Source organism: Stomoxys calcitrans, chromosome 1 (assembly GCF_963082655.1).
Source record: "Stomoxys calcitrans chromosome 1, idStoCalc2.1, whole genome shotgun sequence".
Lineage (NCBI taxonomy): Eukaryota > Metazoa > Arthropoda > Insecta > Diptera > Muscidae > Stomoxys > Stomoxys calcitrans.
In genome coordinates, this window is record NC_081552.1 from 235,678,698 (window position 1) to 235,691,791 (window position 13,094).

Consider the following 13,094-nt stretch of genomic DNA (forward strand, 5'->3'; position numbering starts at 1 on the left):
AAATTTCGGCTTTTATGCGCTCAAGAAGTCAAATCGGGGGATCGGTTTATATGGCAGCTATATCAGTTTAAAGACCGATTTGTACCGTACTAGGCACAGTCGGTGGAAGTCGTAACAGAACACCGCATGCAAAATTTCATCCAAATCGGACGAAAATTGCGGCTTGTAAGGGCTCAAGAAGTCAAATCGGGAGATCGGTTTATATGGGAGCTATATCAGGATATAGACCGATTTTGACCGTACTTGTCTCAGTTGTTGGAAGTCTTAACAGAATACTGCATGCAAAATTTCGTCCAAATCGGACAAAAATTGCGACTTGTAAGAGCTCAAGAAGTCAAATCGGGAGATCGGTTTATATGGCAGCTATATCAGTTTAAAGACCCATTTGGACCGTACTAGGCACTGTCGGTGGAAGTCGTTCCTTCCCCCTCAGTACATTTTTCAAAAACGCCAGGTCCTGTAAAAGGGTGCGCCGATTTAAGCGAGACTTTGTATGCCACCTTATGGTTTCCCAAAAAATACGAAATGAAAAAATTTTGGTTTCACATAACTAGGGGGGACGCCCCATCCCAAAGCCCAACTAAGCGGACATGTTTACCGATTGGGACAATATGGGTATGAAATGAAAGGTATTTAAGAGTAGAGTATGATCTTGGTATACAAAATTTCACATTAAATGTTCGGGGGTCCCCCAACCCCAAAAACACCACTCAACTGGACACTTTCACCGCTTTGGGCAATATGGCAATCTAATCTGACATAAACATTTCTTTTTGAGTGTCGAGGGCCCTCCCTACCCTACCCCCATCCTATGGTGGTAGGTTTGAAAATGGAATTTGTTGCGCTTTGTTTGTTTATTTATTTGTCTGTTCCGTATAGACTCAAAAACGGTTGAACCGAAAGGATCGAAGGGGGGCGGACCTTCCCCCTGAGGACATTTTTCAAAAACGCCAGATCCTGTAAAAGGGTGCGCCGATTTAAGCGAGACTTTGTATGCCACCTTATGGTTTCCCAAAAAATACGAAATGATAAAATTTTGGTTTCACATAACTAGGGGGGACGCCCCATCCCAAAACCCAACTAAGCGGACATGTTTACCGATTGGGACAATATGGGTATGAAATGAAAGGTATTTAAGAGTAGAGTATGATCTTGGTATACAAAATTTCACATTAAATGTTCGGGGGTCCCCCAACCCCAAAAACACCACTCAACTGGACACTTTCACCGCTTTGGGCAATATGGGAATCAAATCTGACATAAACATTTATTTTTGAGTGTCGAGGGCCCTCCCAACCCACCAAAACCCCCAGCAGGACATATTTACCGATTGGGACAATATGAATATCAGACCAAAGGTATTTGAAAGTAGAATACAATGCGGATAGGAAAATTTATTCCTTGGGAGCTGAGGCGCCCCCACCCCTCAAAAACCCCTCAACAGATCATATTTACAGATTGGGACAATATGGATATCAAATGAAAGGTGTTTGGAAGTTGAGTACACATCTGTTATAAGAATTTGGTACAAGGTGTCTACGAGGTTTCTCCAAACCGAAAAACCCATCAAAAAGGGCATGAATGTTCAATGTCACAAAATGGGTATAAAATGAAAGGCCCACCCACTAAATACCCTTTTATAGGACGGGTAGTTCGATTGGGATAATATGTCAATTAAAAGAATGGTCTATGACAGTAGAGTTGGAATCTAATGTTGATATAAGGATCCGAGTTTCTGGATCACGTCCTGTCGTTCAGCAGGACATGTAGATCGCGACAATAAAGGTCTCAAATAAATGCTCTTTTGGGTCTTAGCGTCAGGGGGATCGACCCTCTTCTCCCACTATAAACATCATCAAACTGTCATGTAGGACGCCTGAGAACATATTGAACACAAATGAAAGGTCGTGTCATAGGGCAATCCCCCTCCCCCATCCTACCCAAAACAAAAATGAATGAAAAATAATATTTGAATGCCGATCAGGATAGAGTAGGACACCAATGAAAGGCCCTTGGTAGTAGAGTACACTTTTTACCCTAAAATTGGGATGGACACAGGAGGACCTGGGGTTCTTTAAAAATGTGGTATCCCGAGTGGTAGCTACGAAATATGATTTGGAATTTAGATAACCAATACAAAAAAATATAATTAGTGTGGATCTGAACGAGACCCATAGCCCTGAATATCTTCATCGCCACCTTCAAAATGTTTTACAATATGGGGCTCAAACAAAATCTTGTTCTAATACGATGCTGATATTATTTCAGGAACCGCCCCCTAAACTCCCTTCACACCGGTCATGTGTACCTACTATGGAAATTGATAGTGAAAACGAATTTGATATCTAATTTTGAGGACAAATGTTTGGAGGTCGTTTCACCCCATAAACTCCCCCTAAACTAATGGCAATTGGAGCTCAAATAAAATAAATTTTAGAGTAGAGCACAATGCCGATATTTTTGCAGGGCTAAGTGCGTAGGTGGACGCCCCACCCTACATACCCCTCAACCTGGACATATTTGTGGATTATGGCAAAAAGGGGCTCAAATTTGATATCTGTTTAATGGTCAAGTGTTTCAGGGACTTCTCACCTCATAAAATCACCCTTAACCAGACATATGTGCCGACTATAGCAATATGTAGCTTAAATGTGGTTTTTTGGGAGTAGAGTATGAATCTGATATCCACTTTAGGGGCAAAGGGCTTGGCTACATCCAGGTTAGATCTAACATCCAAACTTTTATGGGCGGACCCTTCCCTCACGACCCTTTCAAAAACGTCAGATCTCGGAGTTGGGTGGGGCGATTTAAGCGAAATTTAGTTTGTTTATAATAACTCAAAAGCAGAAATTTCTTATCTTTATTTAAGGTGGGATATCCAGGGAGACTGCGCCTCACACCCAAAAATACCCCCATACCGGATATATTTGCCGACCACAGCAAGATAAGGCTCAAATGAAAGAAATTTGGGATAAAAGCACCAATATGATATCCACATTGCCGCGACATATCTGAAAGGCCTTACCAGACTTTTTCCTGACCGTGCCAGTATAGAGCTCAGATACAATAAGAGAGTGAAAGAAGGCACAGCGGAGCGGGCCCTGTATATAAAAAGCAATTTGTGTTTGTTTGTCGATTTGTTCCGTATAGACTCAAAACCGGCTCAACCGATTACCTTGAAATTTTCGCAGATTGTGTAGGTTGGTCTGTAAGGAAACATAGGCTTTGTAAATTTTTGATATCGGAAGGGGGACGAACCCTCCCCCTTACCCCAAAAGTACTAAAAGTGGACCGATCGAGACAATTTTGAACTCAAATGAAAGGTATTCAGGAGAAGAGTATGAATTTCATATTAAAAATTGAGTCCATGTAATTGGGGGGCCGCCCCAACCCCAAAACCCCCTAAATAGGTTTATTGGACGATCATGACAATATGGGACTCAAATGAAAGGTATTCGGGAGTATATTACGAATATGGTCAGGAAGGATTTGTTGCTATCGGAAGGGTCGGTCCCTATCTCGGTCCGGTACCCCTAAAACACCACCCAAAATCAAAAGCGGACCGATAATGACAATATGGGTATCTAATGAAAGGTATTGAGGAGAAGAATGCGAATATGGTATTAAAATTTGGGTCTATGCTCCCAGAAAGTCGCCCTGAACCCAAAACTTTTCCAAGCAGACAAATTGAACGTTGCCATCAATATGGGGCTCAAATAAGACGATTTCGGGAGTAGATTACAAATCTGGTATACAAAATCAGGTCGAAGTATGGGGGGTGTCCCACCTCCCCGAAAACACACATGGGCATATTAGCCAATCACGACTATATGGGACTCGGTTTGTTTGCTGGTTCCCTATAGATTCAAAAACAGCAGAACCGATTTTCTCGAAATTTTCACAGATTGTGTAGGTAGGTGTGGAAGGAAACATAGGCTATATGATTTTTCGTTATCGGAAGGGGGGCACACCCTCCCCCTACCCCAAAAACATTAAATGAAAGGTATTGGAGAGAATAATACGAATATTCTCCTTGCAGTGAAGACCAAAATCGCATCCTCCTCAAACACGGCATCCTTCTCCCCATCCTTTTTTCTGCGATATCGAATCCTGAAGATACTTTCTTAAATCCCAGGGATCTACATCCTCTGCATATATTCCCTTAACTTCTCTCAGTTGGTCAGTTCCTGAGGTTCTGTATCACTTCCTATCTCGTATTACACTCAATTTTCTCAACATCATTGTTTACAACAGTTTTTTCGATTTGAAAATATTTCATAATTTTTTCTGCTCTGATTTCTTGATATAGATCCGGTACTTTTTTTTCTATGTCTTCACATCTATGGTCATAATTCTAATTGCCACACACCAAAAAGTTCCGGCAAAGTACTTATTCTTAATATCTGCTCATAGTCTTTATCTTAATCTGCTGCCTCTAGAAAAATTGTCATATCATGATAGGTGACGCTGCGCAGACGCCTTAGTTTGCGGGCGTCAGAACTGCTCACACATAAATTTGGTAGAGTTTTTTCCGGCCAGTTTTTTTTAAAAAAAGGGCTACTACCATTAAACCAATCATCGATTATTGTTGTGGGCAAACACCATGCACTTACATTAAATGCTTAAGGCCGTCGCAAAGAAAATAGCCATAAAACCTGTTAAAGTCTTTTACGCATGCGCATGATTTGGTCACTTGAAGTATTCTCTTGAGTTTGTCTTTTTAGTATAAAATCATTGAGATTTTGAGGTAATGTCATCAGTCGCATAACATTCTTCATTGTGTAATCAAATCGAAACGATTTAAACAACTTTAACAAAATGTTCAAATTCATTGCCGTCCTTGCTTGTGTAGCTGTTGCCGCTGCTGCTCCTGGTTTGGTTGCTGAAACCCACACTGTAGTTCAGCCAGCAGTGGTGGCCAAGACAGCCTATGTGGACACCAGTGCTTCTTCTGCCATAACCCATCAAAGTTTCACCAACTTGGAGAGGAAAGTTGCTGTTGCTCCCGTAGTGCAAACTTATGCTGCTGCTCCTGTTGTCAAGACCGTAGCTGCTGCTCCCGTGGTTCACACCTATGCTGCTGCTCCTTTGGTCAAGACTGTGGCTGCTGCCCCTGTTGTCCACACCTATGCTGCTGCTCCTGTTGTCAAGACTGTGGCCGCTGCCCCCGTGGTACATACCTATGCCGCTGCTCCAGTTGTCCACACCTATGCTGCCGCTCCCGTAGTCCATGCTGCTCCCGTGGCCTATACTGCCTTCCATTAAATGATTTAGTTATGTTTTTGTTTTGCGACTGCGTACTTGTGATGTTATTTTGTGATTTTAAATAAATCCTTTAAATTATATATGGGTCCATGGTTTTTCTCTACTTTGACTTTAGCATCCTCACAAAAAGGCAAATTTCACTAAGGAACAGGGGCAAACTTCTCACATATCAATGAGTGCAGTCCGATTCAAGTTCAAGCTCAATGATAAGGGGGCCTCCTTTTTATAGGCGAGACCGAACGGCGTGTCACAGTGCGACACCTCTTTGGAGAGAAGTTTTACATGGATAGTACCTCACAAATGTTGCCAGCATTAGGAGGGGAAAACCACCGTTAAAAATTTTTTCTGATGGTTTCGCCAGGATTTGAACCCAGGCGTTCAGAGTCATAGGCGGACATGTTCAAGTCTGCGCTACGGTGGCCTCCACGGATTGTTTAATAACCCATCTGAAAACATCCGCCGAGGTTCATCAAAATTGGTTCAGAATTGGACATAGCTCCCACATTGTACTTATAGATTAGGTGTACGGTATTATAAAGTCGGCACCGCCCGATTTTTGGCTTTCCTTACTGGTTTTAGATCCCAAAAAGCTCTTTCTCCAGAGTCCTAAATCATTCAAATTGGTTGATTAGGAGATCAAAATTTATGTCCCCCAGAAGATTGGAAGTCAAAAGGGGTCACCTTTGACACGCTGTATCTCACCCTGTATCAGAGATATGGACCTACAGCAGAGTTTCCCTGTCCCCTGTTATGTCCTCCTCTACAAATGTCTAGAACATTCTGTACCTCTAAGATCAATAGTTAAAAAGTTGTAGACTTATTTCCAATTTTTTTTTGGTTTTCCAGTATGATTCAGGTTACCATGTCCTTATAATGCTGAGTACCTTTTTTCGGATGCTGGTGAGTACATTAAAAAATATTATGCGGTGATTATCCCTCCGCTAATGCTAGTCACATTTGCGAGCCCATCAACCAGTCATGTAGATATTAGATCTCTATGAAGAGGTATTGTTAAGAGGCAAAGAGTATATCCCTTCTCACTGATCTTAAACATGAATTGAACTTTTGTGATTTATCGTAGAGAAGTTCCCCTTTTTTCTGTAAAGGTAGTAGAGGCCACACCATCGTGTCCTCTACTACCCGTTATCACGGGAAGCTTAGCTGAAAGCTACTGAGCGCGTCCACAGGTTGCGGATGGTGGAAAGCTCCGTTTTTATGCGGAGTAGCTGCAAATGCGGCCGCGGGCAGTAGGCGATTTTCGAGAGGAGAGTCTCAGTGAGGAGTCAGGTGGCACTGGCTCTTAAGTGCCAATGATACTCGAGATGACAAGGCGAGTTATTGGCCTTTAAATAACCAATGGCCAACATCAACATCAGTTCCCAGGTTAGAGGCGGCTGGCGGCGAGCGTCGGATCTTGAAGTAAGCGACCCGCCACAATGAGGGATACATGTGCAATCACACAAAACCCATGCGGTTGGGACGCTGGACGAGTAACCCGCTCCCGGAAAACTATGGAACTACTATGAGAAACAAAGGAATAGTAACAAGTAAAAGCATGCTAAGTTCGGCCGGGCCGAATCTTATATACCCTCCACCACGGATCGCATTTGTCGAGTTCTTTTCCCGGCATCTCTTCTTAGGCAAAAAAGGATATAAGAAAAGAGTTGCTCTGCTATTAAAACGATATCAAGATATGGTCCGGTTCGGACCACAATTAAATTATATGTTGGAGACCTGTGTTAAATTTCAGCCAATTCGTATAAGAATTGCGCCCATTGGGGCTCACAAAGTAAAATAGAGAGAACGATTTATATGGGATCTGTATCGGGCTATAGACCGATTCAGACCATAAGAAACACGTTTGTTGATGCTCATGAGAGGATCCATCGTACAAAATTTCAGGCATATCGGATAATAATTGCGACCTCTAGGGGTCAAGAAGTCAAGATCCCAGATCGTTTTATATGGCAGCTATATCAGGTTATGAACCGATTTGAACCTTATTTGACACAGTTGTTGAAAGTAAAAATAAAATACGTCATGCAAAAATTCAGCCAAATCGGATGGGAATTGCGCCCTCTAGAAGCTCAAGAAGTCAAATCCCCAGATCTGTTTATATGACAGCTATATCAGGTTATGGACCGATTTTAACCATACTTGGCACAGTTGTTGGATATCATAACGAAATACTTCGTGCAAAAATTCATTCAAATCGGATAAGAATTGTGCCCTCTAGAGGCTCAAGAAGTCAAGACCCAAGTTCGGTTTATATGGCAGCTATATCAGGTTATGAACCGATTTGAACCATACTTGACACATTTATTGGATATCATAACAAAACACGTCGTGCAAAATTTCATTCCAATCGGATAAGAATTGCGCACTCTAAAGGCTCAAGAAGTCAAGACCCAAGATCGGTTTATATGGCAGCTATATCAGGTTATGAACCGATTTAAACCATACTTGGCACAATTGTTGGGTATCATAACAAAACACGTCGTGCGAAATTCCATTCCAATCGGATAAGAATTGCGCCCTCTAGAGGCTCAAGAAGTCAAGACCCAAGATCGGTTTATATGACAGCTATATCAGGTTATGGACCGATTTGAACTATACTTGGCACAGTTGTTGGATATCATAGCAAAATACGTCGTGCAAAATTTCATTCCAATCGGATAAGAATTGCGCACTCTAGAGGCTCAAGAAGTCAAGACCCAAGATCGGTTTATATGGCAGCTATATCAAAACATGGGCCGATATGGCCCATTTTCAATACCAACCGACCTACACTAATAAGAAGTATTTGTGCAAAATTTCAAGCGGCTAGCTTTACTCCTTCGGAAGTTAGCGTGCTTTCGACAGACTGACGGACGGACAGACGGACGGACATGGCTAGATCGACATAAAATGTCGCGACGATCAAGAATATATATACTTTATGGGGTCTCAGACGAATATTTCGAGTAGTTACAAACAGAATGACGAAATTAGTATACCCCCCATTTTATGGTGGAGGGTATAAAAACGGACCCCCCCAAACGTTGACGACCCACGCAAACGATAAAAGGACCATGATTTGCGGATCTGCACCTTGAATGTCCGCACTCTTTATAGAGAAGGTGCAGTATACCTGCTGGCGGATGTATTAGAGAAATACTAGGCAGATATTACCGCCTTACAGGAAGTGCGATAGACTGGGAAAGGCGTCACTACAACACCAACCGGTGACGATCTATACCATAGCTGCCATAACACGAGGCATGAATTTGGCTGTGGATTTGTGGTTAGTCGGAGACTGAAACACCTTGTCTCCAGCTTAACTCCAGTGGATAAGAGGCTACCCACAATCAGCATAAAAGCCAAATTCTTCAACATCAGCCTAATTTGTACCCATGCCCCGACGGAAGACAAAGACGAGCAGACCAAGGATATTTTCTATAAGCGCCTAGAGAAGAGAATATGACCCGCCCATTATGTAAAAACCGTTCTGGGAAATTTTAATGCGAAAATAGGGAAGGAAAACATTTTTGGTCCAACGGTCGGAAAGTTTAGCCTCCACGAGATAACGTCCAGTAATGGGTTGAGGCTGATAGATTTCGCCGCGGCAAAAAACATGGTAGTTAGTAGCACCAGATTTCAACATAAAAATATTTACAAAGCCACATGGCTGTCACCCGATCAAAACACGTGGAACCAAATTGATCACATTGTGATAGATAGAAGGCATTCATCCAGCGTGTTAGATGTACGATCGATCCGTGGAGCGAATATAGATTCGGATCATTACCTTGTTGCAGCAAAGGTTCGCACCCGTTTGAACATGGCGGGGAAAGTGCGATTTGACACTGCAAACACAACAAATGGCAGCGGCATACTCCACTCGACTGACCCAACTGCTTGATGAAAGCACTCCTTGTTCTGATGATATAATGGCGCAGTGGCAAACTATTGCCCACTCCATGGAAAATGCCGCGAAATCCGTACTTGGGTACCGGAAGCCTCCTCCCAGAAACCCATGGTACGACCAAGAGTGTCGAGATGCTACTGAAGCCAAGAATGCGGCATATAGAGCAACCCTGCAATCAGTAGCAACGCGCCAGATGAAGGAGAGGTATCGAGAGAAAAGGATAGAGGAGAAACGTCTATTCCGCGGAAAGAAAAAGAAAATGAAAAGACGTGAGTGTGAGCGAATTGAGATGTACCGGAGTCAGAATGAAGTCCGGAAATTCTACCAAAGAATTTAATATCGAACCAATGGCTTTGGTGCAGGCACATCCTTCTGCAGAGATAAGGAAGGAAATCTAGTAACTGTTAACAGATAGCATGCTGAGGATATGGAAAGAACATTTGACCCAACTGCTAGTGGCCGACTTTGGCGGCGAAGAGGATACCGCAGAACCAATCCCTGATGATGGTATAGAATGTTTACCTTCTACTCAGAATGAGGTCCAAGTAACAGTGACCCGACTAAAGAACAACAAGGCAGCAGGAGCCGATGGGTTACCCGCTGAACTATTTAAGACCGGAGGCGACACGCTGATAAGGCATATGCATCAGCTTATCTGCGCAATCTGGCTAGAAGAACGCATACCCGATGATTGGAACCTCAGCATACTATGTCCCGCATACAAGAAAGGAGACAAGATGGAATGTGGCGACTATAGAGGAATAAGTCTCCTCCCCATCGCATACAAGATACTCTTGAGCATACTGTGTGAAAGATTAAAACCTAAAGTCAATGAGATAATTGGGCCCTATCAATGCGGCTTTAGACCTGGTAAATCCATTCTGGACCAGATATTCACACTGCGCCAAATTCTGGAACAGACCCGAGAAGGACAAATCAATACCTACCATCTCTTTGTTGACCACAAAGCCGCTTTCGATACCCCTTCACGTTCAAAGGTATTTTAAGGCCATGTCTGAGTTTGGTATCCCTGCAAAATTAATAAGACTCAGCAGGATGACACTCAGTAAGAATAGGAAAGAATCTCTCCGAACCATTTAATACCAAACGAGGTTTCAGACAAGGAGACAGTCTATCGTGTGATCTCTTTAATAATATGCTGGAGAAGATTATACGAGATGCAGATGTGAATAGATATGCCACACTAATCACAAGAGAACACATGCTACTCGCCTATGCCGACGACATCGATACCATAGGTCGGTCACCGAAAGTAGTAACTGCAGCCTTTGAAAGAGTCGAAAGAGAGTCAGTGAAAATGGGTCTGGCTGTAAATGGAGATAAAACGAAATGGATGGTTTCCACTCCAAAAAAGCCTTGCACAACCGAGCAGATAAAGAAAATGGAGAAAGTTGGGAACCACAACAGTTTGAGACAGTCAGTAACTTTATATACCTCGGCACCGCCGTAACCGAAACGAATGACACCAGTTTTGAGATAAAGCGAAGAATCATACTGGCAAACAGATGCTACTTTGGACTAAGTAAGAAGTTTAGAAACAAGGCCCCCTCTCGACAGACGAAGATTACACTGTACAAGACACTGATACTACCAGTGCTGTTACATGGTTCTGAAGCATGGCTACTTGTGAGAGCAGTTGAGGCAGTGCTTGGAGTATTTGAGAGAAAGATTCTTCGTAAAATGGATATGGACCAATTTGCGTTAATGGAGAATATAGGCGACGTATGAACCACAAGCTGTATGAGCTGATTGACGACAAACACAAAACACAACGGCTGCGTTGGCTAGGTCATGCTGTCAGAATGGATAAAGAAGTCTTTTGAAGGCAAACATGGTGGTACACGCAAACCGGGAAGACCAAAAGCCCGATGGAAAGATCAAGTGGTGGGACACACCTCGAAACTTGGTGTCACAGATTTTAGAATGAGCGCAAAAGATCGAGGCGCTTGGAATGCTATTCTATTGGGTTGCCCAAAAAGTAATTGCGGATTTTTCATATAGTCGGCGTTAAAAAATTTTTTCAATGATTAAAGTTCATTCTAAGTTGTGTTAAAAATGCATTTACTTTCTTTTAAAAAATCCGCAATTACTTTTTGGGCAACCAATAGGTACGACTAGTGGAACAAATATTCTGTCATAGCAAATTTAAGTAAAGTAAATAGAGGCGACACCAAGATTTGAACTCTCATCAGCTGGTATGGTTTAACACAGACATTCGTTTACCGAATGAGTTCAACACTTTTATGTGACCACACTTTACATTTAAGCCTTGGCCGCTACACTTCACATGAGTCTATTAAAGATAACCGTAGTCTTTCTGCACACATTTTGTGATTCTTTATAAAATATCAAAAGTTTTATTTACACTTTCTTAAGTATCATGTTAATGTACAAAAGTTATTGGTGTCTCCAAAAATGACTGCAAGGAGCCTGAGGCTGTTAGACTCCTAAGGAGAGGCTCGCCATGGAAAGAAATTTCCGAAGGTGGAAGAACAATACCCGATGTAGACGCAGCAGGAGTTATAATAGCAGTGTCAACATTTTGATCCGCTACTGTTTTCAAATTCAAAGCGGGATCAACAGTCGCTGCAGTTTCCATAGGAGTAACTGATTCTGCCACAGATGCAGCTTCTGAAACATTAGAATCTGAAACAGAGGTATTCTCCTTGACCATTGGTTTATCATCCGCAGAATCTGCCATAACTGGACTCTCAGGGCTATCGGGAGCAGATTTAGTTTCTATAGCAGCTACAACTTCAGTATTATCATCAGTTGAACCAGATGACTGCTCCTTAAGATTGGGAATATCCGCATCAACAGCTGCCCTATGTTCAGGAGCCAAGGAAGAACTAACATCGGAAGCAATCACTGGGGATGATTTGCCCACAACCACAGGCACCTCATGGTTCTCTTCGACAGCTACTGCGGGAGCTATGGCAGTATTTGCATTGCCATGAACCACTGTCTGACTTTGATGGCTTACAGCCGATGGTATGACCTGAATAACATCGGCCACCGTGTTCACCGACAATTCCTGTTTCACCAAGGTGGGATAGCCTTGAACCAATGCTATTAGAGCAAATATGATGCAAGCCTATTAATAGAAAATAAAATATTCTTGGCATTAATTCGTTTGGGAATGTTTTAACATCTTGCCAATTTATCCATTTGAATGACGTGATTGCCTTAATCTGAATTTACGCAATGAAATTCCAATAAGAACTAAAGCGATGACATACGTCACCATGGTCTATTTATAGTGGCGGATATTTAATGCCCAACAAAAGAAATGTAATTATGGATAGTCATTTTTTGATTGACAATTGCACAGTGGGTTGATTTTGTATAGAGAAAGAAAACAAAGAAACCATCAATAAATGACAATGACAAATTTATTTTTATTGAAATGAAATAAAATATGGATAACATTTTTTCTTTAATTAAAATTTTGGCAATATTTTTATAGAAACAAAATTTTTAGGGAATTAAAATTTCGAAAAAATTTAGCATACAAATAAAATCTTCTTATATATAGCCAGTAAGGAAAGGCAAAAGTCGGGCGGAGCCGACAATATAATACCCTACACCTACCCTAACAAAACAAAAAAAAACAATCCGCGCCAAATCTTATGCAGATCGGTTGAAAATTGCAGTTACTACGGCCATTTAAGTGCAAATCGGTCGATACATATATGTGGGAGCTATATCTAAATTTGAACCGATTTTGATGAAATCCTGCAAGTGTGTTTAGATCAACATCAGAACAATCCGTGCCAAATTTTGTGGAGATCGGCTGAAAATTGCAGTTACTACGGCCATTTAAGTGCAAATCGGGTGATACATATATATGGGAGATATATCTAAATTTGAACTGATCTTCATGAAATCTTGCAGATGTGTT

The 13,094-nt window shown here is 41.9% G+C and overlaps 2 protein-coding genes across 2 annotated transcripts; one reads left to right on the forward strand and one right to left on the reverse strand.

Moving 5' to 3' along the window:
• The first annotated feature begins 4,818 nt into the window (after nt 1-4,818).
• On the forward strand, nt 4,819-5,265 carry LOC106095228 (cuticle protein 19.8-like). Its single transcript, XM_013262469.2, has one exon. The coding sequence runs from the start codon at nt 4,819-4,821 to the stop codon at nt 5,263-5,265; it is 447 nt and encodes a 148-aa protein (XP_013117923.1).
• A 6,262-nt stretch (nt 5,266-11,527) lies between these two features.
• Nucleotides 11,528-12,572, reverse strand: LOC106094628 (uncharacterized). The gene is made up of 2 exons (XM_013261860.2): nt 12,350-12,572; nt 11,528-12,287 (listed from the first exon to the last, which is right to left on the reverse strand). Exons 1-2 carry the CDS (start codon nt 12,359-12,361, stop codon nt 11,577-11,579), a joined length of 723 nt encoding a protein of 240 aa, XP_013117314.2. The 5' UTR covers nt 12,362-12,572; the 3' UTR covers nt 11,528-11,576.
• Nucleotides 12,573-13,094: the final 522 nt, after the last annotated feature.